The sequence below is a fragment of the Mizuhopecten yessoensis genome, unplaced genomic scaffold (assembly GCF_002113885.1).
Source record: "Mizuhopecten yessoensis strain PY_sf001 unplaced genomic scaffold, ASM211388v2 scaffold2779, whole genome shotgun sequence".
Classification (NCBI taxonomy): domain Eukaryota; kingdom Metazoa; phylum Mollusca; class Bivalvia; order Pectinida; family Pectinidae; genus Mizuhopecten; species Mizuhopecten yessoensis.
Genome location: NW_018404715.1, coordinates 37,572 through 63,918, shown reverse-complemented (window position 1 = coordinate 63,918; position 26,347 = coordinate 37,572). Strand labels below are relative to the sequence as shown.

General features: G+C 38.9%; 1 protein-coding gene across 3 annotated transcripts in view; it reads left to right on the top strand.

Annotated features, from left to right (window-relative positions):
• Positions 1–26,144, top strand: part of LOC110446534 (homeobox protein Meis1-like) — a 125,156-nt gene extending 99,012 nt beyond the window's left edge. For all 3 annotated transcript variants that reach the window (XM_021491730.1, XM_021491729.1, XM_021491728.1), the window contains exons 11-13: positions 19,524–19,582; positions 21,691–21,771; positions 22,682–26,144. In XM_021491730.1, coding sequence (XP_021347405.1) covers positions 19,524–19,582; positions 21,691–21,771; positions 22,682–23,034 — 493 coding nt within the window. In that variant the 3' untranslated portion in view covers positions 23,035–26,144. The remainder of the gene's footprint in view (positions 1–19,523; positions 19,583–21,690; positions 21,772–22,681) is intronic.
• Positions 26,145–26,347: the final 203 nt, after the last annotated feature.

The window sequence follows — 26,347 nt, the reverse complement described above, 5'->3', positions numbered from 1 at the left end:
TGATTTGGAGGTATATTCTTAAGACTGTTGATCCTTTGATCCATCTTAGAAAGAATAAGAGGGTCTGGTTTGTAGCGTGTTGACATATAACGTACGGTTTTACAGTACCCTGTAAGACTTCAGGACAAGTACCAGAGAATGGTGTGTGGGGTGTTGATATATCGGGCAGGGAACTCCACTTTCTGGTGTGAGGGAGAGGTAGAGGAGGAGGAGGGTAAGCTAGTGTGCCCACATAAATTCTGGAAGATGTTCAAGCTATGTTCAACATTGTGATGGTTTTGACATGTGAAGGAAGAGCTACGCAGTATGTTTAGAGTCTTACCGTGATGTATTGTCCTCAGCTCCAGCCCACCGTTACACTGTAGGTGTTGCATGAAATTGCTGTGTTTCCAGAACTTCGTACGCTTCCACCGACTCACAGTGCCCCCCCCCCCAGTGTTGACGGAAGCAATTCAAAAATACATATCCCATCATTCCAATTTTAAAATGTCAAAATTTTGGTTCATTTCATTTGCAAAAATAATTGCAAAGCAGCAGAAAATGACATTTTGACACGTAACAGGTTTCAGTGCCAGTTGGTATGAATGAAAGCAGACTTAAACCAAAAGTATCCGCCCAAGTTAATTTGATATTTTCGAAATATGTAATAAGTTCTGGTGAAAATAATTAAGATAATTTTCTTATGAAATAGTATTGATTCATTGTAATCATCCATGAAAAACAATGACAGATAAGTAGGATTTTGTTTATTACAATACAATCATCTCCAACTGAAGATCCATATGAAATAATTTCTGGAATTTTATTCAACAAAACAGCCATGGTGTTTATTAGAAATAAGATTAAACAAAAGGCCTTTTGTATGAAACCTAGGCTGGTGATTTCATTAACGAAGCCACCCCCAGTTAGTTATCCCAACTGTGTGTGTATATATCTAGCATTAAAGCTAGCAAATCATACCTTGGCTTTCTTTATTTTCAATGTCAACAATTTTCATAAAAAAACTCCTCGGCTGAATGTGGTGTTAATGAAAAAGTGTTTAAAGTGCCGTGATCCGTATTTAAGCGTACTTGGTACTATTATGACCTTTCATACAATTACGCTCGTTGAAAACGGTATCTAGTGGTACCGGCCTTTGTTTATCTAACTAGCACAAGTTTAAAATAAAATTTAAAATCCGATTAAAGAGAAAGAATTATGCAAGTGCATAATATCAAGTTTCGAGATACAATCTGGGTTTTGAAACTTTGCGTTTTGATAATCGAATGGTCCCAAAAATGACACCCATATCAATCTATTTAATCATGAGCAAGCATTATAGCACCTTTGGAAACGAGACTTTACCGGAAAGTTCAATTGTATGGTGTGGTTATTTTCTATTCAATCGTTGAAGGGAAAATAAAAGGCCACTTCACGCTGATTAGCTGGCGTGCTGTCAGACTGGTCCAGTACATCGGCCTGTTGACGGTCTGTCGAAGGTGGATTATTGATGTAAACGATTCTGACGAATTATTATATTGAAAGCAACACAGAAATATCTTCATAATTACGAAATTATAGGCAATTACACAGAAAGGCAGAGAAAAAACAGAATACTACAGCCTTCGGCAAGTTACACACACATTACTTTGTATGACCCCGTTTGATGATAGAGTAAGTTACGTGTGCCAGGTGGTATAGGGTACCGAGGATGTACTGTTGTGAGAGTGACCAGGAAGGAAAAGGCTGAGCTGGACATCCCACTGTCACAGTGACTGGGGAGGGGAGTAACCTATGTACAGACCTACTGTCATAGTGACCAGGGAGGGGGGAATCTACTGTCATAGTGACCGGGAAGGGGGAAATCTACTGTCATAGTGACCGGGGAGGGGGGAATGGGAGAGTGGAGTAACCTATGTACATACCTTTTGTCATAGTGACCGGGGAGGGGGGAATCTACTGTCATAGTGACCAGGGAGGGGGGAATGGGAGAGGGGAGTAACCTATGTACATACCTACTGTCAAGGTGACTGGGGAGGGGGATATGGAAGAGGGGAGTAACCTATGTACAGACCTATAAGTGCTTCACCCACACAATGGATTACCTTTACAATAAATAATATGATCTGTCTATAGCTTTAAATCTGTGTGATTGAAATAACAAATGTCTTTACTTAGATGTCCTGTCCAACTGTTTCCCTCAGACTGTGGTCAGTCACTCAGTCGGTCGCCCTGCTTAGACCAGCACAAGGACGTCACGTTGCCGTCACACCGATCACAAACATCCTCCATAGCTTGCCTGTCATAATCAAGCATGATCTTGAAGCCGCGGTCTACTCTGTTAGAAAGCCTCGGCTAGAGAGAGGCCTATTATGTGTATTTTGAATAACCTGTTCCGGTCTGTTGGGCTAATTATACAAAAATTGCCTTTGGGTAAGAATCTACCCTCCAACTTTGTCGACTGGGTGACTCTCTCTTTCAGTAAAGCAGGATAGTTGTAGAGGCTGGGTCTGCCGTGATTAACCATAAAATAGGCTCACATCGGGAACATTTTACCTCTCATTTCCCTTTTGAAATGTGCTCAGAATTAAAGTGTAATGAACCTCGAACTTGTGGAATAATTTCTGAAAGCCTGTGTATCTACCGTTTGCTTTTTAAATACCCCTGTATTGAGGCCGCTGTAAATTGAAACACAAAGAATCAGGTGGAGCGTGTGAGATGGCCAATTATTCCAGTCGAATCTGTCTGTGGATTCTGAGGCAGGTCAGGGTGCCCCCTCCTCCCCCTGCCACGCCCTCCTCCCGACCTACAAATGAAGGGGAGGCTTGTCTACAGCGTAGTTCACAGGGGTCGACAGTACCTTTTTGATGTACTTTATGACGGCGATATGGACCCCTCCTTGTGATAATGATGTTGACATGATCCAGTAATTAATATCTTTAATTAACACAGCAAATTATTTGATGATAACCAGCAGTAGAAATTGTTAGAAATTAAATCAGTTATTCTCAAAAATTTCACAACAAAGTCGAACTATTGCTTCAAAGATCCTTCAAAATATTGTTTAACTGGAAGAGAAAGCTGTGTAAGTTCCAGGTTGGTTATGCAAGAATTTGATTTAAAAACAGTACAATAAAAGATGAATGAATAATTATGGATATTAATATGAATAGAGATTGAAGATTTGATACAGACTAAATACTATTTCCTTCATTCCTCCAGATGGGGTAATAAACACCTTTTAATGTTTTTCTGAGAAAATAATACTTGCAATTCTTTCTTCATAAAAATTGAATTTAAATAGCGGTAGAACAGGTAATCACTTCATACAACATGTGCTTCAATGATGGGCAAGTTTCTCTGCTCGTCTATTTTTAGCAAAAAATCTGCCTTATCTAACGAGTAATATAGCACTCTGATGATATCTGGTGAAATCTTGCAATTCGCTCCATAAACATATGCATGAATGAATGAGGCAAAGATTACAATTTTTTAGGAAAAATCACACGTGCATATCCAACAGAATGCCCTTCAGGTGATCGAGTGAATGTGTCACTCACTTGCTCGGTAAACTGGGCCCGTCGGTGTCAATGAAGTTGCACATAAAACGCATCACAAATTTTCTCATAAAATCGGAACTAACGCAAGTCCCGCCACCCATGGTTCTTCTCTTGACAACAAACGACACATCTGGAGGAGATGTGAAAATCAAAACAAATAGGTGAATTTCTCATCTTTTAAAATGACTTCTCAAAGTGTTAAGATCACTCTAACTTATCATCAGACTTTCCCAGCTTTTTGTTACCGTCGAGGTTTTTCTATTCAAGTTCAGAATATTGTGTAGTGTGCTTTTACATTTCGAGCAAAAGGAAATTGTATACCTGTGAAAAGATAGGTGATAAGCAATGAGATTTTGAGATGAGAGATGAGATGATATTGTGGATGAAAATCAGCTGTGAGGTTTTTCTCCGATTTCTTCTGATAACTTCATTGTTAGGGCTGGTGTCATTTAATCATGAGCAAATTGAATGATCTTTCGTTATTAAATCCATCTCAAGAAATCTTACACATTAATTGCTGGAGAAAAAAATATAAATATATCACTTCGGTAGAAAATGTATATTGAAAATGTCTCATTTAAAAGCATATCATTCTTAATCAGTCTGACATTAATTATTATAAATTAGGTGTTTAATGTCAATTTAAATTATTTTTGATCCTGTGCTTCTGAGATTGTTTGTAATGTTTCTTGACATTTAATGTTTAGGTCCGCTTGGATGCTTCAAGAACATTAAAAAAAACCAACGAATTTGCTTAATTGGCATTTTGAATGAACGCATGAAATGTTTTTCAAATTATGTAATATAAATCAATAATAGAAATTATTTTGTTTTCAGTTATTTAGACATTAATTTTCGTATTTTTTAAACTGGAATTTGATTCTTCCTGTATGTTTTTTTTTAACGAGAAATGGATACATTTGATTACCCTATCAAGTGGGAGAAAGTTTGCTACTCACAATAAATACTTTGTTTCGTGATTCAGGCCTACTTTCTGTTTTTAAAATTTAAAGTGAATTTTCATTCAACTATTCATAAGGGTTAAGTGGAGCAACAAAAAACTGCAAAACTTGACTTTTCGAAATTCATTTTTAATTGATTCATTTTCTGTCAGATTTAAATTACATTAGTGACTTTTATTTTGAATTAGATTTTATCAAGAAAATCTTTAGGCTCAATTAGTACTAGGCTGAAGAAATTTACCGATTGAAATTTGATCAGAAGAAGAAATTAGAAAAAATGTTAGTAGTATTATGATAGGACTGATGTTGGTGTGGCATGCCTTGGAAGGGCTGGCTAATCTAGATCTGATTACTGGCACTCAACACCTTAGATAAATTGGTTTCTTGAAAATACATGTTAGAAAGAGATTAAACCGCTAGGTACTGAGAGTTGTATAACAGCTACAAACTCCGCAACTGGGGAAAAAAACATCTTAACAAATATGTCGGAGTTTGAGTAACATTTAATTTGTCGGCTCCTGTTTAGATATTCAAGATAACATCTAAGGTTGAGAGATGACGATGAGAAATCTCTACTCAAAAGAGACGTTGGGGTCAATTGGTCGACGATGAACATCTACAGCCGAAAAATGTTGTCAGGATTCTTCTATTAAAATGTTCAGAAGATCGATATCTGCGGTGGAAAGTGTTAACTAAAATATCTTTCCTAGCTGTGTTTCTTATTCGATGTTCAGTGTTCGTAGATTGAGATCGGCTTTGGATGAAATTAAGAAATCAAAACTCTCACCACTAGGTTTGGTACAATGGAAGATGGTTCCGACAGCTGCTGAAGCTGAAACGGAAGCATGAATTATTTCACGGCTCAGTGACCAGCATTAGGGACCGATTCTGACCCCTGTTTTGTTGGTAGGCCCTAGGGAGGGAGTTTGCAGGGGTAGCTATCTCCAGCCCCTTGTGTGGCTTGGTGATGAAGCCTGGGACTATGGTTTATCTTCACACTAACATTCACAAACACAAACGGACCCCAGTAGACAAATCTTGTTGAGATATCTTTAAAAGTTAATTCAGAGATAATTTGTCTCGACTTTGTATTGATCAGTGATCATTATCGACGTTTCCTTCCAAGCTTTACGTCCCGAAATTGATTACTGAATTTCAGAAGATTTCTCAATCCATTTACATTCAGATTTTTGTGCACCGTTTATATTGCAAAATTGATTGCAGACTTTCAGGACATGACCAAATTCTAGACCCTTTTTGTTGCATTGATGCCGTATTTCACGATTTTAATTGGGAAATTGATCATAGTTTTGGTCACGATGTGTTTTCTTTTTGGCCCCCTTATTGGTTTGTCCAGAAAGAAGCAGTCCGATACTTTTGCTGATATAATTGTAAGAAAATGAGTCAATTTGTCGTAATGGTGGTATTCACTGCTATGGAGACGTTGCTGAGATAGTGACCGGGTCCGATGACTGGCCTTACCACCCAAATGACATGTGTTCACTTCATACATGCAATCCCCTCATTACGACCCAATACCCTCAACCTATGTGTGGTCTGCCCAGTTAGCTTTCTTGGCCTCATCGATGGACAGAAACAGACTGATCATTATTATTTCAGTTAATATACACGTAAATATATAGTAGAAGTCCTTTATAAACAAGCACTTGTAAGATCACTTTGTTTGAAAATGTCGATACTGTTCATAAAAAAGAACAATTTTTCTGGATTCTCTTGTGAATTGTTAAATATTAAGTGTGCTTACATTGCCTTGAAATTCTCTTCTACTTGGACGAATCTAAAGTACTCGTCTGGGTTGAAAAACCACATCCCTGTGCACTGGGATGGCAAGTCTTGGAGACTTTCACCAGACTTGTAGCAGAGGAGGGGGTAGGTGATCCTGGCGTGTAGATGTTGACAAGTCACCTCTTGTTTCTGTCAGCCCTTGTCAATAGTGTCATCAACAGACCATTCTAGGTGTCAGCACTTACATGCCGTCTGCTTGGCTGGCTAGCAAATCAGGCAGAAGACATGGCTGTTGTTATTTTCATATTTTCCTTTCACAACCTTAGACAGACATTTTCATATTCTTCTATAACATATTCAAACCTTAGACAGTGCGATAAGAAAACCCGAAGTCTGATTTGAAGATAAAAGTTGTTTTCTCCTCATTGAATACTTTTATTGAAAGCTGACATTTCAATGTGGCGTAACGTTTTGGTGGTAGGAGGGGTGTTAGCCGGGACACTGACCTAACATATATTTGTAGGTCATGTCAAACTTTCAGCGACTCTGTTAGAGATTTCAAATTCAAGTCAAAATTTCATTTCTTTTATCTCCAAAATTAGTTTCTTATTTAGCAAACATACACTTTTGATTTTCTAAATAAAACTTGATTAAAGGTGAGGAGTCTTGGAAACATTCTTGGTGTCGCTGATGATCTGTATCTGGATGAAATTGGGAACCGTCCTTCATATTCATTGGCAAAATCTCAACATCTGAACAGGCGTCACATATCCTCTGTACTCGGTCACCTGTTATAACTTTAATTCAAGCATTCTTTCAAAATATTTTCAGTTTTTAACAGCTCTAGATATATACTATTAGTCTGTTGCCCTGTTTTAAAAACAGCAGATAGTTCATTTATGTGCTCTAAAGTTCAAATGTAAAAAGTCCTCCATACATGCTGAACGGGTTTGACATTTTACTGTTATACAACCTGTATAGAACACCCAGCCCCTTCCCCCCTCCCCCTCCCCACGGTAACTACCGATGCTGAAGGCTCCCTAGGTGTGGACCTGTGATCTGTTAATGAGTGTTAGTTAGTCAAGGACAATAGGGTTCATATTGAACAGATCCTGAGGGGGATTTATCAACTTTTAAAAGATCTTGTTATGCGAAAGGCCAGCATTTCACTTGTTTTCTTATTTTCTGAATTGCTCTTATAATGTCGTTGGGTCACAGAATTAATTCCCTCATCCTCTCTCATACCGCTGTTTGATGACACAGCGCATGAGTCGATTGCCATTTAGAGAGAAACTACATGAATTTCAACCAATTCAAGTACCATGTTGAAATCTCCGATGGTCGCTTAACTCCGTGAAATCAGACTCCACCTTTGACGACATTGATCGAGTTTCCTCATTCTACAACTTACTACATGTCACAGACGACTTCTGTTTGCAATTTCATGGTACTTCTCTAGTTAAAATTGAATTACAAAAACTAATTTGCATCTTGTTCCCTTTTTTTTTTAACCAATATGGTGGCGAATGATGGCTCTCCATGCTCAAATGTATTCTGTTGGCAATGGTGTATAGCGTTTCTCAGGGATTCTGAAACCAAAAAAAAAAAAAAAAATACCATCCCAAAAAAAGGCACTAGAAAATGAGAATAAAAAGACTTATTTTCTTTACCAGCCTTTTGTAATCAAGTCTCGTAACACACAATCAATAACTGTTTAGAAAATAATGATTGGTAGATTGATCAGAATTTCATTGAACACAGAATGACAACAATAGGCATACTTGCTGCCAATTTCCTGTGGTATTCTAATCAATGTTAGAAAATGGCCTCAGTAAGATAACTGATGAAAGATGTGGAAAAGGGCCCCGGATTGAGTTTCTACTCCTGGAGATCATTTACCAGGGGTGGGTCCGGGGTGTATTCTAAAAGACAATGGTGGTAAACTGGACACAATGGTCTGGGTGGGCAGAGCAGGTATCCGTGGTTACCCATAGCCATCTTCTCCTCGGCCAATATCCTGTGTTTTGATGGTGGTTTTGTAATGACTTGGCCCTGGTCTTTGTGTACCTCTGTCGTTTGTCAAATGCCATCTTTAATACCTGTATGTGACCCCTCCCCCTAAAAACATGATTGTTGCGGTCTTTGTTACTTCCAAGTGGGATAATCACCCCCTTTAGACAAACACTGATCATTTCCACACTAAAATGGTTAGCCATTTTGTAGGCGATTTTGTTTTGACCCCCCTTTTTTTCTGTGGCTAATGTAATGTCGGGGATTTAATCAAAAGTTTGGTGTGGACCATTGTCAGGGCAAGTTGTTTGATGTGTCAAGTAGCCAGCTGATGGGTCCCCATAACAGTGAATGGAGTCTGTGTTAGCTGCCCTTCACCCCAGACATGTTACCAGGTCTAAGCCAGGCTGGGTAATGGACTTTTAATGATAGGTTTAGTGCCATACTGATAGAGTTTCACCTCCCCACCCCATCCCCCCACCGAAATACTGTACTCAACACCACACCGAATCTAAACCACATCCCCCTAAAAAGTTTCTTCCCAACTCTTGCGATTAATAATCTGTTCACCTACAAATAACTTCCTAAAGCTCTTTCTCTTCACACAGGGGTTTTAAGGTGAACCACACACTGGAAATATTTATCTTTCGTTAATGTTTAAACGGAACTAAAAGATTGAAAGTTTGGGTATAAAGTGATTTTATGAGCGTTTTGATGCAGTACAAAAAACAACAAAACAAAAATAATTGCCGGGTATATAAATTGCTTCAAGAAAACTGAAAGTCTGGTTAGGTTAACAAATCATTCAAAATTTCTAATTTTGAAATGATATTCTTCTGGATTACAACTGAATCCACTTCAAATTTAGAAGGGTATATATGAAAGAAAATTTGTCCTAAGGAGGTAAGTGGGAATTTCTTATTGTGTAAAATAAAATCACAAAATGTTTCAGAAGTTGACGATGCTTTTAGAGAAAACAGCCTGGGCATTTATTGGATAGGAAGAGGCCTGCATTCCTGTGTGTGTCATTTGTAGATTCTGGCAGGTTTAATACCTGTAAGCCTGGTTAAGTTGGAGAGAAAATACATTTATTGTATTCTGGTGTTTTTTACAGCCAACGCTGCCTTCCGCTAGTTGTAACTATATATTTATGGTAGAATCAGTTATCGGTGAGGGTAATGGGTCAGAAAATATTGTGTTGTGTTGCTCCAGTGAGGAGCTGAGCTGTGATGGGGCTTCCAGCTGGGCTCAATGCCTACACTTAACACATTCTTCTTCTTTTTTTTATTCCCGTTCCCCCGCCTGATAAGCCTGGCTCCAGGCTGTTAGAGCAGGAAGTCAAAAAACACCCAAGAAACTATCCGACTTGGCCTCAGTCGGAATACTTAGCATCCTTCATATCTGTGGCCGATGATGATATTTCAGTTTCTATTTCTTCATGTTATAGCAGGTTTCGCATTTGTACAGTGTAGAAAGTAAAACATTACTTGATGTCTAATGGCCTCCTGACAACCGTCGTCATGCAGGTCCTTCACCAACGTAAAAAAACCACCAGCACCGCTTGAAAGACAAATGTTTCATTTGTAACTCAACGTAATATGCATAACATGCGTTTTGTAGATGACGGAGCTGACTTAGGGGTAGGTATGTGTAGAACCTGCAAATATTACCCGAAACTGTCAAAATAAATAGGTGGTAGTTGAGGAGTTGACAAGAAATTGGACATTATTTAAAGACTTCCTGTAACTGTTGGTTAAAAATCTAATGTAGCTGTGGAAACATGGACTGTATTGAGGGGAGTATTTTGAAACAGACTATAACTCTCATTTGCCCCTTTCTCTCGCAGTGCCATTTGTGGGAGATATGTAGCATTTTTGACACATTGCACATAATCTGTCTGCTACTCGACCTGCACCAGCCCCAGTACGCCCGTTTGTGTAGGGTTTATTTGTAGTTCATTGTTTTAAAATTGGAACTGCATGCCAATATGCCTGTGAAGGAGATGAGTTTTGGGATGCTGGTGAAGATGCCAGCCATTTTCTTCACCTTATCAGCACCCATCTCACATTACATTTTAATGTTATTTTCAATCCCTTATCAGAATTTTAATTTGTGCTGCCATGGCGACCAAATGAAAGAGGCTGCCAGGAAGTAAAATTTATTGGCATAAGACACTAACGATAATGAGTTGTCCCCTCCTTTGGCATTTTTATGCATAATTCACAGTAAGGGGACCATAAGTTGGTCGACCCAGAATGCCATGTTGACTTCCTGTCCACATGTCTTTCCTGTTTTTCATTATACCCCATTTCTCAAATTTCGTAAAAAGAGAAAGTGGAAACTTTTCATGAAATTGTTCTTTATTTTTACAAAAAAAAGCTTTTAACAAAAAATATATAAATCTGATACATGATCTTTCTATATATCGGTAGATCTATGTTTATTGGCAGGTGAACAATTTCTCCTTAACATGATATATTGATTGTGTTATCGTATTTAATGGTAGTTCAACACTTCACATTAATAGATAAGTAATGAAAAATCGGATATTTGAGCCTTTTTATTTCAGATAATGAGGAAGAATTTATAATTCAGTATATCAATATATTTTTTCATTTCTTATTACAATACTGCACGATTTTAATACTTTTTTGGCCTAAATCTTTGTGGCAGTAAGGGATATTGGGGAGGATGGGGTTCCAACAAAATCTGACAACGAGAAGATGAAGTGCCTGCCTTGAAGTGGTGGGGGAGATGCCTCCAGAACAACCATTTTTGTCTCAGTCAGCATTTGCGTGGAAGAGAAATGATTTAAAATGTGCTAGGCCACCCCTAAAGACAAATAATATTTTTTAGGGTTCTCAATAAATCATTTGTGCCAACTTGATATAATGGGCTGCGAAGGAAGCTGGGCCCCTGGTTACCAGGGTGGTGGGGGGAAATCTCTCGCTGGGTGCTATCTCCGTGGTGATAAGACCAGACCGGGAGTTGCTCCCCTGCTGTCACGTTTTTTACTCTATGTTCAGTGTTATGCTTTTTTTATGAACGGCTCAAACTTTATGATTCATATTTGTGTCATTAAACGGGAGCCACTATCCGTTCAGATTTTGAGATGTTAAGTATGGCCGTCATTCACCTGACTCAAGATGTTTTGCCAAGCTAATGTGAATTTAGACAAATAGCAATGACTCGCAAATGACCTTCAACTTGCTAATTTAAGGACACCCAATGCATATACCCTTGGAAACTTGTATATCACTTTCAAATTAGTCTGGCAACACTTTCATCTGTAACATGAAGACTCCATGCTATAGAAAATGCATTGCATATTTAAATGGGCCAGTTAAAGAAATAACTTTGAGTTTTTTGCCTCGGGCATGTTACTTCATAACAGCTATATAAAAAAGTAATTATTTTTTTCCTAATGAAACCCTTATCCATGATAATACTGATAAAAAACTTCACACAAAATTTTGTCGTTTTGTGTCACCTTCTGGGATTTGGAAACCTATCCTAAACCAGAAAATTGAATAGTTATAAAGAAAACATCAACTGGGAGTTAGCGAATTAGTATCTAACTCCCACGCCTTCTTGGAGGTTGACGTAGCAAGGTATTTTTTTACCCTAGTCCCTATGTGGCAGCCTCTGGACCTGGTGGATGAGGAGAGAGAGATGCTTACTGGTCCTGTGTAGTAGTAACGGTGGGAAGGGTATTTTCCCCACGTCCACCAATCAATATATGGATTTATTTACACGGTGGAGGTCCATCTTAACCCCTATTTTTTAATTATTGAGAAGATTAGATGTGCATTAAGTCTGATTACAGAGACAATGGCGACGGTACAATTGATAATGACACAGGTTCCCAACTCCCACCCCAGCCCTCGGCCTTAGCACTCGTACAGGGAGGAGAGTATCAGATATTCACGCTTGGCTTGCTACCCATACGTAATAGGATGGGACATTCCCGCCAAGTAAAGTGAAACACTGAAATCCACCATTCGCCCTTTCATCCGAAGCACATCCGCGAGGCACATTAAATTAGCAGATTTTATCCCCCGTTAACATACAGAGAAAGAATACCGCTTCCATACTTCTCTAATTTCATCAGATTATTTTTATTGCTAATTTTGCCATGCTTTTCTATTTTTGCAAGTGAAAAATATCTATTAATTGCCATACTTCATGTGCACGAAGCATGTCAGATAAGGTGCCATGGCTTTGACCATGTTGACGAGCCGCACACTTTGTGGAACAAACAACTGAATACCATAATAGATTTAAATTATTTAAATGATATTTGTGCCACTTTTAACACAAAACAAACCTTTAATATACATGATTTTGTGGTTCAAAGCCACCAAATTATTCCTCCTGATGTTGTATGACATTTAAGCTTCACAGTGACTTTGTGATGCCTGTTATAACCCCACACTTCCGGGAGTTGTTGAAGTTTATTTCAAACATATTTCCCAATTAAATATTTATTCGTGGAATAAGTAAAAACAATATTTTTGAAGTATTTTTTGCTGATTTTTTTTATTTATTATTGTTGTTCTTAATATCTTCAGATTTCATTGTAATAAATGCCCATTTCACTTTGTCGCTGACTTTTGAGATATTTCGGTGTCAAACAACATTTTGCATCAGATGATATCAACATAACTTTCAACATGATTTTTAATGAAAATTGATTGACCAGTACAGGTTACTGATTTCGATTGACCTTATTAATTTGTGGGCTTTAAGATTATTGAGGAAATCACTAAAATAATCATCTAGAGAAATACCCGATTCCACAGACTTTACTGTTCTCTCCGCTTGGATACATGATGTACAGAATTATTTCTTACCTAATCATTTAGTGACTGACCTAATTACATAATAATTAGGTCATTAGCTTGACCACCTGCTCTTGACCTGTAATTAGGTCTGGTGATTTGGTACATCTACACTATTGCCCGGCCACCTATTAAACAAAAGGAAGATTTGCCTCAGATCAGTGACCACAACGGTGGACCTGGCTGGGCCGAGGGTGGGAGTGTAATGGAGTGAGATTGTTGAGAACAGTGGCTGTTGTCAATGTGACCACAACGGTGGACCTGGCTGGGCCTAGGGTGGGAGTGTAATGGAGTGAGATTGTTGAGAACAGTGGCTGTTGTCAATATGGCCACAGCGGTGGACCTGGCTGGGCCGAGGGTGGGAGTGTAATGGAGTTAGATTGTTGAGAACAGTGGCTGTTGTCAATATGGCCACAGCGGTGGACCTGGCTGGGCCGAGCGTGGGAGTGTAATGGAGTGAGATTGTTGAGAAAAGTGGCTGTTGTCAATGTGACCACAACGGGGGACCTGGCTGGGCCTAGGGGGGGAGTGTAATGGAGTGAGATTGTTGAGAACAGTGGCTGTAGATGGTTCTGTGAAGGAGACAGGGACAAGCTGTCTAGGGAGACTTTCTTCATTGCTAATGTGATGTAATTACAGATGATAGGTTTATACAGGGGAACGAACACAACACTAGCCTCCACAGAAAAGCTGTGAGTGTCGGCACCAGGGCGAGAGTGGAGCAATACTGCATACTGTGGGCCCAGTGTTTACTGTGTATATTGACTGTTAGTCTTGTACTGTTGTACCATAAGCTCTAATCTTCAACTGCGATCATTGGACTATGAGCTCTAATGTTCCACTATAAGCCTTTATCTCTGTGAGCCCTAATGTTATAAGCCTGGGACTAGGAGCACTAATGTTCCACTATAAGCCTTAATCTCTTTGAGCCCTAATAGTCTACAGTGAGCCCTACACAATGGACCCTGATGTTTTACGGCTAATCCTAGAATATAAACCTGGATGTCTACTATAAGCTCTAATGATCTGCTGTGAGGCTTGGACTTCTATGAAATGAGCCCTAATGATGTAAAATACTGAGCTACTACGAGCCCTTTGTTAGCCTTGAAAATGCTATATTATCAAAACATCACAATATATACCAACAACACTTGAAAGTGGGGTCATTCAGTACAGTAAGGAAACAGAACTCCTTTATGGCCGACCACTTGTAATAATTCCCACCCCCTAATAATTGTTTCATCCACCTCCTCAAATATATAACAAGGACAGGAATTTATGGTAAATATTTGCTGCAAAAACAACAGACTCCTGAATAATGTGTGATACACAGGAACACGGATGGGGAGGAGGTAGGAGAGGGGGTGTTGCTGGTGGCGATGATCTCCATGTTTATCTGGAGCTACTCTAGAAATATACTGTGTGTATTATGATGTATATCTGCAGCAGTGTAACAGAGAAAGCACACAACAAGGCCATGAATTACGATAACCAAGTACTATAGCGTGATTAAGTACTGGGACACAGTGCAGTGACACTGAAGCTATGTACCGTAATGCACGACAGCAATGAGGATGCAGGTGATTGTTACGGAGGCAAGCATCGCAAATCACACTAATAACTGTCGCCCACCGTCATTCCTGTATCGACAAGACACCAAGTCGTTGTCGTCAAGACGCCCTTTTCCCCCGTCGACAAACCAATATCAATAACTTACCAAAAAAAACACCCAGAGATGTGAAATTATGTTGTAATTTACGTAATTTGACTGATCATATCGGTGATGGGAAGGTGTTTTGAAACGCTGATTAACTCATTCACCCCTTAAGACACATTTTAACTCATCCAATTCAATGGTTGGAATAGTTCATTTTGAAGTTTCAGGGGTAAATAAGTTAAATTGTGCAATAGGTCTCTAACCATCTCTAACCATGACACATTCATTCTGGTTTAAGAGAAATGGCCTCCATGTCCGGGTAGATCCTTATGTTGACAGGGGGACAAATAGTTAACTCATTACAGGTATTCAACACAAGTGTCGATTCAATAGGGGTACAGGTCAGATGTTTCGCTAGAAGACCTGGTCACGACTTCTCCAATCAGCTGGAAGACTTGCCTGTCTTATCTGCAGCATTCGGCAAGGCTTTTGTGTGAATTTGAAGGAAAGACAACAAGAAAGGTCACTGAAAATAACCTCCAGGGCACCGTAGTTAACGTAGCGGAAGCAAATGGCTGCCACCCATAGTAGAAACGTTGTCTACTGTCACCCTACACCCGGCCATCATACTTACCCTCGATTGTGGAGCTGACACGGGGGTCACATTACATATATACCCCACTCATACATACACTGCCTCGATTATACCCAGACAAAAACAGACCTGACAATACCGCTGGCTACAGCACACTACCTATCAGGTTGGCACACATTTTTTAGCAGGCAAGGTGGGAAAATATGTGGTTACAAATTTGTCTTTATAATGGTATATATCCTGTTATTAATAGGTATCTAACATTCATTTTTACTCCGGGAATAGTTTTCACAACAATCCGGAGAGAAAAAAGGTTTATTTATTATAAAAAGTTCGCCGACTTTATACAGTTTTATTAACACTGTATATTAAGTCATTCTGTTAGGAAACCAGCACATTTCTGTCACATTTTTCTACGGTCAAGGAAAAAAATCTGTATTTCAACTTTGTCAATACTGTTAAAATCATTCATCAAAATTTTGACACTTTTTTTGTCAGCTGACAAAACTCTGCATATTAAGATTGCTTTATCTGGCTTACGCTAACGACCGCCAAGTCGGTGAATTTCTGGACAGTTAAGGAAAGAAGTTGAATGTCGGCATTGTCTTTATCAAAAAGGGATTCTATTTAATCCACCTACCAATCAAGTTAACGCGGAGGGGAAATGGAGGTGGGATGGTATTCGATCGGGAGGGGGGGAAAGAGTGGCTGATTATTTAGTTTTTGTCCTTCACACTGCAGACATGTAGGGGATTAAAAACCAACATCTGCTCTTTGTGGTAAACTGGAGCTTTAAAATAGTCAAGTCGTGCTAGAAACTCTAATGAATTGTGTCTGTCTGTAGGGAAACTGGAGCGAAGTGGAGAAAATATATCCGACATCTCATTATAAAACTTTCAAACTCTCTGTACATATGTGGTGCCAAGATCCCTATAAATTGGGCATTTAGCTGCCCCTGTGTAAAAACAGGAGAAGCTGTAGCGATATACGTTTCCTAGGCAGCTGTTTATCATCGCCAACACACAGCTCACTTACAGTATTCCCATTTACATCACATACGCTCAGCGCAATTTGAATTTTATGTTTTTAATTTGACGTATTACCTACCTTTGATCAGAGAAGAAATGGAATTTTAAGTGTCAACCTTCTGATTTCATATATGTACACACAAAAAAATACATGTATCTACGCTTTACAGCATATTCATTCACATTTCGAACAAACCGAATGCTACATCATATCATTGGATAAAAAAGTTTTTTATACCTATTGTTATAAAAAAGCTTGAAAATAGAAATAGAAAATTCACTCAAAATGCATATCAACTTGAAGATGGAGACAAAGTGCAATGATGAGGACAACTTGTCCTGTGGTAGAAGATTCACACATGTCAAAATTTTGGTTGATTAGCGAGTGTTTATTCTTATTTATGGTGACGGAAGTGTTTGCCTCCCAGGCATTAAACTATATGAAGATAAATGGTCGGAGTGGTCATCTGATCTGGTCAGTTGGATTTGTATTGCCCATTAATAAAGTGGGCTTTACCGACCGTTAGTGCGCACTGACAGGAAAGGTCGCAGGAAATGGCGCTCATGTTCAGGATCACTCGCCCCAAGAACTTCACTGTTTTCCTAAAAAATGTAATTAAAAATGAAGGAAATAAATGTCTGTTGTTTTGCAGACTAATTGATGAAGGAAATTATACCAAACCTGGCTTTGAAATTTTCTCCATTTTTGGATGTTTGCATTAACGGAGAGCATTCGGCGGTGGGTTTCTGACCAACATTATAAGGATTTACCAGCTATGGTATTAGTTGATACATCAGCGATTAGATCGGCCACACAAGGACGGTCCACCAACACATTTCCTCCGCAAGAAATCTTAAATAATTCATACATTGAGGGATAATGCCCGTCTGTTCGAGTCATTAAAACAAAACCTAAGAATTATCGCACATTACAGTGACATGGACGGATCCCTGGAGAAGGAATCTCTCCCCTCATCTGTTGGATATCCGTCACCAGCCAACGTCTTAAGGTTTCACCAGTAACGCAGCATTAATTAAGCCTCCATTAACAGAAGAGTTCCACATCTATGGCTGTCACTGGGCAGACCAGCGATTTGTCGGACAGTTTTTGATGAAGTCATTTTTGAAGTGCGATAGTTCTGTCATTACTAAGTATAGATGAGAAACCCGCCACAGAAGAGGCCCTGATCTTGACAGAATGCATTAGCAGACATACGGAGGGTTTTGACACTTGTTTGGTAGCCCAAATGGCAGCCAATATCCATTACCCGGTTTTGATATCTTCTTAATATCCGCGGCTGATAATTAGGCCGTCATTTTTCAAATTGATTTTAGATGTAGGTATTTATTGTTGCTGTGTATGATAGGCAACACGATTACTCCATGATAAGTGTAAGCGAGATCCATCTACCTCCGACCAAGTTTCCTCCCCAGGTGGGGCATATTACGATTTATTTATGTTTTACTTTCAATTTCAATTGCATTGTCCTTCATATACCCTCGGCAAGTCTGAAATTATCATGATTAATTTTTCAGATTTATATAAAAACTGCATGATTTGAAGAGGGGTGGCTATAAATCTCACTAAGGCTTTGATGGGGGGGTTCGAGAGGGCTCGGCTAAGTGTATCCCTGCTGTGTAGTCACACATAAACCTACATCACGCCTGCCATCTCTGATGTAATTAAATTAAGCCCAAACTCCCCAACCTTCAAAGGAGGCACCGTTTCTTTCCTGCAATTTGAGTAATTTAAGACACTTCACTGGGTTGGCTTTGATCTCTGATACAACTATTTAGGGAAATACAACATCGTGTTTATAAGAACATATGTATTATCTTTTCAAAGTAAATCATGGTAAGACTTACAGCGTGATTGAGCATGTTAGGTTTGCGAGATGGGGCCAAACGAGCGAGTGATGCTAACTACCTTCATGTGTGGGAGTGATGGTTTGAGGAGAAGTCCTTGACAAGAATAGAAGGAGGAGGACTTTATTTCTTTTTTATTTGCTCCCCCTTTCTTACCCCTCCCTACCCTAACTTCCTATCTCCTAGGGTTTTCCTTTCCCCTCCCTACCCAACTTTAGGTCCCCTACCCCTTCTACTCCACCCTACCCAACCCTACAACAGGCCCTGCCCCTGCTTCACCTTCTCAATCCCATCTCTTTAACCCCCTTAACCCCCATCCCTTAGCTTCCCTACTGGTCAGTGGTGCGGTAATGTTGATTAAATGAGAATTTCAGCAGACAGCTGAGATGAATTTTCTGTCAAACTATTTGTGGGGCTGGGGTTGAAAGTGAGGTTTGGGTTATAGTAGGACGGTGTACAGAGCTGTTATTGGCCACATTACACGGTTTTTCTTATGCTCTCATTCAATAAGGGATCCTTGTACAGCTGCTGAGTGTGCCAGCTTGGTTACTTATTAAATGAAGTACGGAAGCAGAAAGCGTCATCAACTTGTAACCCAATCTCGCAATGGCCGCTAATGAGAGAAAGGATGTAATTTGGGGTAGAAGAGGCTAACAGAGAATCCTCCAGATCAAGTCAACTTGTCTAGCATCATTTATCATTTTTTCAAACTACATCTTTAATTTGAAGCTGGTACGTGGGCTCGGGTAGTCCGATTTGGTCTTTAGAACTCTCGGGTTGGATAGGGTTGCAATTTACAGGCGTTCGATGTGGAGATGGAAAGGTTGGAAATTTCGCTACTAATGAGCAGTCGTCTGTTCAAGTCGAAACCTTGGCAAATTATGAAGGCTGGAGAGACTGGTGTACTGGCACCTTTCCAGATCATCAGCAATTAATCATTGGGGATCTCAAATCTTGACAGTTTGTCCACACCAAGTCACTGTCCTTCCACGGTTCTCCACAGTTAAACATACACCAAGTACCCCATCAAACCTTTAACCCTCATTTCCCTCCGTCAGAAATACCCACTAATAAACATCATCATCACACACCATCAAAAACTAACCGGAGCCATGCTGGATCCGTCCAGACAACTTGCACACACCTCCACAAGTCCAAATGTCAGTAAGAATGTTTTCCAAAGGTTAAGTACTTGTATAAAACATCTTCCTGTGTAATTAATTTGACAAATAAGAATCTTTTATGATGAATGAAACAAATTCTGTTTGTTTTCTTACAGGTTTATTAATGCAAGACGAAGAATTGTTCAGCCCATGATCGACCAATCAAATCGAGCAGGTAGGTTGTTCATGGTTATCATATGTTAAAAAAGGTGAAGGATCATGATTGTATTACTAATTGACATTTCATCTTGTAATGTACAGAGACAACATTATTGGTTGTTTAACATAACACAGACACAAACCCCCAAATATCTGGCAAACTTGAGATTTTTGTACAGATCATTAACAATTAAAGTTCACAAATTATAATGTAAAGTGTAGTATGAACACCATTAGAATATATTGCACCTGAATGACATTTCAGTAATGGTGAAAATGTTGTATAAAATCTACTTCTGGACCTTTCTAAACGATACCAGGCAAGTTTGAACAACCCAATAGCTTGAAACAAGTTTACGGTCATTCCCGATGCATTTGTCAACAGTATTTATACCTGTCACCTGTGGTAACGAGGTTTTTGTATTATCTCTCACCTGTACTATGATGGTGAGTGTCACATGACCTTGTCTAGAGTGGCGTGTTTGACGTGCAAGCTTTGACATGGCGTGTTCAAGTAAAGCCATGTTTGTGACTGTTTTTGACACACGCTCTTAGCACACTCACTAGCACTGTCGTCCACGGTGTTGTATGTGTCGTCCACGGTGTTGTATGTGTTATATTGAGACAAATTTTCTTTGCAATTGGCATCAAAGTAAGAGAGGATGATGGGAAGGGTTTATGGCTAATGAAATTAACCTCATTTACAGTTTTCCTTGCCAAATTCATCAATATATAAGAGTCGTTAGGAGCAATTTGCCAGCAGACTCGGTAATTACTGTGGGGAGCCGGTACCTAAAGCACCCTTCCTGTCATAACTAACAACTTCCACTATGTGTAATGCAGAGTAAAACTTGAAGGAAAAAATTCCATCGAAATCACTTTCAAAATTCACATGACATTTCAACATTGGGTATTGTGTGCAGTGTTGTACTTTAATGAGGCAAATTTTCATATTGGAAGTACCTTCATAGATTATCAAGGGGTTTCTGTCGAAGAGTTGAAAGTGAAACGGTGTGTGTTCCGTACATGAATCTTTTGCGCTGTTTTAATATCCTGTGCGTGGAAGTATTTAGGCGAAATGAACAGCTATGATATATATGTATAAATAGAAGTTACAGATAAGTCACAGTTATGCCTTAAGAACGCACTCTGTCGGGAAACGTTTGGGAAATCAGACTGTAACGGCAACCAAGGGAAATCTTTTCACGTTAAGTTTTTAGTTGAGTAAATATTAAATTTCTGGGTAATCACATCTCCATTAACCTGTGTGTGTGATGATATCGACGCCCCCAGTCACTCACCACAAAGTGGGATTTAGGGAATGCGAGGCTGTACTTTACTTTGTGGCCCAGCTTTTGATTGACCCAAATATGCCGGTACATATGATATGTTTTAAAAAGCCTATTTAACATTGAATTGGCATATATCAACATCAATTTAGTATTTATCTACACGGCGCTCGTAATTAACTCACGGCAAGTGGTCCAGGGGAAGCTAATAGAGGTAGACTCTATCTTAGGTGGTATAGCTCTTTTACAAATTGCATTTCTTTTAGACTCATTATCTGCTGACAGTAACACCAGACTCCTAAGGGGCAAAAACTAGCTTTTTATTGAATCCCCATTATAAGCCGGGGACTCGTGGAGGGCAGCGCTTACAAAAATATTCTCATTTCTGCTTGGGATTCGCTTCAAAATTTTGGTTTATGATTGGACCCTCCGCGGTCCTCATTTGGCAATCATAAAAAGGATATATCTCGGAATTGTTGCCATGAATTGGGTACATTGATGAGTTTGTGATGTTTAGTGGGATATATTTAGACCCCCTCTCCCTGACAAGAGAACGTAAACGTGTAAAAACTCGAAATACTCGCATGGCATCGTCTTGGCACACCATTTATATGTCGATGCCGCTTAAAAGTTTTTAACTTTCAAATGCATTCCAAATTACCCAGGACTCGCGAAGGCAGACACCTGTATAAGTATTTAAATGGTGGAATAAAACGAAAATCTCGCCTGCGGGACCTAGCAAATGCATTCAGGGATACACATGTGCCTATAAGTATTTAAATTGCATTGTGAGTTAGAAACGCACAGGATATAATGTTATTTTGTTTGCTTGCAGCCCCCGGTAGTCATGGTTACAGTCCGGATGGTAGCATGGGCTGGCCCGACAATCAGCCCATGGCCCACATGGGGCCACATAGTAAGTTCTCTATTTTGCTTTAACCTAAAAATTGTAAAAACATGCAAAAGTTTAATTGCCGAGTGCTTTGGCTGTGTGGTTATGTATAAAAACAATCTGCATATCTGAACACAATCTATTGATTGCCTATATGCCGGCCCAATACAATATCTCTTTAACTGCCTCCCAAGTACAGCACAATCTATATATGTGGAAAATGTTTTATTTTCATCTGGAATGGGACCAAAAAAAACACCACCACATTTGAATTTTCAACAGCATTTATTTATTGAAAGGGTAATAGGTGGTAGTTTTCATTGAGGATGAATCTATATGACATCATTAATATATCTAGGTTCTCTTGGTGTATAAATATTGTCGTAGAAATAATGAGAGGTAATAATACAGGTTAGTGCATGATTTTGGTGATATGATGGGAACATGTGCATTGTAAAAATTACAAATAGAATTAAATTGGGAAAAATATCAATAAAATCTGTCAAAGCAACACAGGTGAGAAAATATTGGGTTATTATTCACAAGCAACAGTAAAGAATGTCACAAGATTGTTATTTCTAGAGAGTGTACAGTGCAAAGCTTGCTTGATATTTGAATTTTGTGCAAAAGTTAATTCACTCATCTGTTGATTTACTTTCATACGACCAAACATTTTTCCAATTCATTGTGTATTAAATATTATTTTATAATGATATTGTCATCAATACCTATATTAGAGCATTCTCCTCAACCAAACTGTAGAAATAGAAGTGCTCCGATACTAGGAAGTGAGATTGTGCTAGTTTGGGGTCCTGATAAATTGAGTTGATTGGCTTCCCTCTATGATACTGCTGACAACAACGATTGTTTGGATTTTTTATTGTTGATGTCCGTATATTTCGTACCTAACATTTTTTTCCGTTGTTCCCTGCAGTGCTCCAAGGCAGACCTGGTAGTGAAATGTATGACCCTATGAAAGCAGGGTATCCTCACATGGACAGCTCGCAGCGCTACGATATGTTGGGTGTCCAGGGCATGCACAGTGGAGACATGTACGGAGCACCCCCTGTCACTGGAAGTAGCTCCTATTCACAAATGTCACAGTTGCGTCCCCCTGTACATTCACAGGCTATGCTAATCCCCGGACATCCGCATCATATGATGATGGGCCACGGAGCCCCGGGAATGAGCCCGCATGGCATGTCCATGGGCTCGGCCCAGAGCCCTCCTCTACACAGCAGCATGGAAAGCATGGGTGGACATATACAGGATATACACGCAGGGTAGGTGGCGCCATAGTGTGCAGACTTGTGCGTCATGGATGGCGAGCATTCCTGTCGCCATACACCGTTGTATTGTGGTTGTCAAGACAACAAGGACAAACTTGTGTGCGTTGGAGCGTGGCCCTGAGGTTTGACTAGGGTGTAGGCCAGTGTAAAATATTGGTAGTTGTGAACTACTCGTGTCGGTGATATGGTGATTGGCTGTGGTGATTGGAAGAGACGAACAGAAAGACAAAAAAAGAATCGGACCAGGTCCGGGAACGGGGATATAATTCCAGGGATTGTGCGACAGTAATCTGTCAAGTGTTATTGTGAGCATAAGGAAAACGCGCTACAAGCCAAACGATGGTCTACACCTGGTCAAATCAGCAATAAGCTAGTCAGTATCTCATCCTTGTAGAGGAGGATGGACGGACAGTTGCGATTGGTCTGACCAGCCAGTGATTGGGCTGGTCATCTGGACAGGGAGGGAGTACAAAGGGCCAACTTGCCTCAGGTCGAACTTATGATATACTAGTCTTTTAGATGTTCCATGTTATCTGTATGGGGATTGGGGAAAATAAACACAAAGATGCTGATAGTATTATCCTGTTCAGGACGGTAGCCACATGAGACTTGTTCAAGTATTAGTATTTATGGGACTCTCACAAGTGTCGTGTAGTTTTTAACAAGTCGGATAGAGTGGTCACACTTTTGAAATACCTCGTACTGCCAGGGTCGTACTAATAGTAACGATCACACATAGATGTGTTTTTTTGCAAGCATTCCACTTATAAATTTAAAAAAAAAAATATATTTCAATTTTTTTCTAGATCTACAATTGATTTATGTATTTTCTGAGATCACCTTCCCCAGTTTTGCGCCTCCTCATTTAATTATTATTATTATATTATATTATAAATATGAATATGTTTTTTTTTATAAGTATTGAGATGTTCTGTAGTAGCGTCACAATATTTGTTATAAGAAGTAATCAACGTCTGTGTCAGTATTAAATATGATCTGTGGAGGAGTAGCAAGGCTGGGGAGATCGTCAGAAAGCTCATCCGATATATATACGCAAACGTCTCGGGCACCAATTGGCGGTGCCAATGGGCGTCAATGGGACAAACTTTTCCAGGGCAGGCAACTTTTCCTGTTTGCCTTTGCCGACACTCATTATTTTCAGCAAAGTCACAAGGTCAAATGTGGACCTGCAGGGTCAGTGGGATGGTTTCCCAAGGTCATTGAGATGCCATTCTCATGAGTGTCTTAAGGTCAGCAGACGACAGTTGTGATTTTCTGCTGAAGAACTATATAGATACATACATGACCAAAATTGGCCAATCAGATTTGAGCTTTAAAGTTACCTCATACATTTTTTTTGTTGTAAAATGCCATTTGGGAAAGAATGGTCGTATTAATGGTGCATGTTGGACAGGAGGATTTGGTGCATTACACTGTGTATAGTAGAACGTGAGATGTGTGGGTCGGTGCTTGGTGTCGAGAGAGCGTGCGAGTGAGAAACGGAGCAAAAATGACAGCAGGGTTTTATTGTATGATGAAAACCTTGATTTGTTTGATTTGTAATGTCTGATGTGGTTGAAAGCCAAGCTGAATTGCTGTATATCTAAAGCAATAAAATATCGGTGTGATTTTTGACATTTTGTTTCGTGAATTATATTTAATTCTGGTTTTTTTCTGGTTTATTTTCTTTGTTGCTAGAAATAATGATTTTGTTCATGATACGAACTTGGCATTTCCCCCTGCTTTTTTGGTAAGGAATACTGGCTGGGATTGACTTTTGAAGCATAATATTGTATGTATAACTGGATGAAGTCTTGTCGTCATAATTTTGGTGGGTTTTGAACAATACTGACGATAATGAGATCAACTTTTTTTCTTCCGTAGTTTTTCATTTCTGTACTTAATAAACATTATCCTTTTAAATGGATTATTATCAGAATGAAATTTTTATATTGTCCTTTTCTATCATGTCATGTTAACATGTTGAAAGAAATCACACTAACAAAATCTTCTCACAAACCACACTTTATAATATTTTCTGAAGAAACGGTAGAATATGTTGCAGTTTCCATTGTTTATCTACTGTGGGACTGTAACGTGAAATGCTTGGATGGCATCAAAGAGTTCGAGGAATATGTTTTGATTTGTATTGCATGTGCGGTGTTACCTTTTCTTGCTAAGGAGCGTTGTTAAGACAATGTACAGTATTACCAGGCTTGTATTCAAGTTCATAGAATTGATTATAGGTATTATATAGATCAACATGGCTCCTGTTAACTTTCTAAACACAACCAAGGGCCGAAATAAAGACTACTTCAAAACAATTTCAGCAAGTGTACAAATTGAAAAGTTCATGAAATTATGATATTTCAAACAAAATCTATGATTAAGTGCTCATGTTTCCTGTTTATTTGAACAATTTGAAATTAACTTTTTATAAGTGCTTTCTTGTAATTTGTTTTGATTTGAATTCAGAAGTAAGTTGTTTGAACATTCTATCAAATGATCTGTTTTCCAAGTGCTACTGGTGCAAAACTCAATTTCGTAAGGAGAAATTCCCTTTTTTTTTTTCTTTTTTTTTTTTCCTACTGGAATTATAATTTTGTCTTTTTTAAAATTGTATGATTTTATCTCCAATGCTTTTTAACCTATTTCCTTTCCATTTTCACTCTTTTGAAGGAGAAACAAATTTTAACCTGATATTTTATACAACATTTTGATTTTAAACCTGCAATTTTTACACCTTTTTTGAGATGAAGGTAATCTGTCAACCATTGTATATTACGATGTTAATTATTTTACTTTTAAACAATAAGGACAATCACTGGCAATTTCACCAAAACTTGATAATGTATGGTATGCATGAATGTGTGTGGGATAAAACTGAGATGGGTGTGGCCAATGGGCGTGGCTGTGAGTGATGGGCACGGCCTATTGGTCAGGAGGAGGCAGGAATAATTGTCAGTATTAAATGTTTGTATGAGAGATGAATGGAGAGAGATTGTCGCCAAGCTTGGAGCTTAGTTCTTTTGAATTTAGGGAATTTTAATACGAGATTGTCACATATTTTGAGTAAAATTCCAGAGAAATAAACTGTTGTAATAATAATTCCTTGTTTTTGTGTTTTGTTTATTGTGTTTCAATTAAATATATAATTTGTGGCATAAATAACCATTCTCCTGCAAGCCTGTGAGTTTCATTTAATTGAAACTGTGGAGTCAACACTACAGAATTCTCCGTGAAGAGGGTGCTGAATTTTATGATATAATTCTATCACAATTGCCTGTTTTTCATCCTCCATTTATATAATT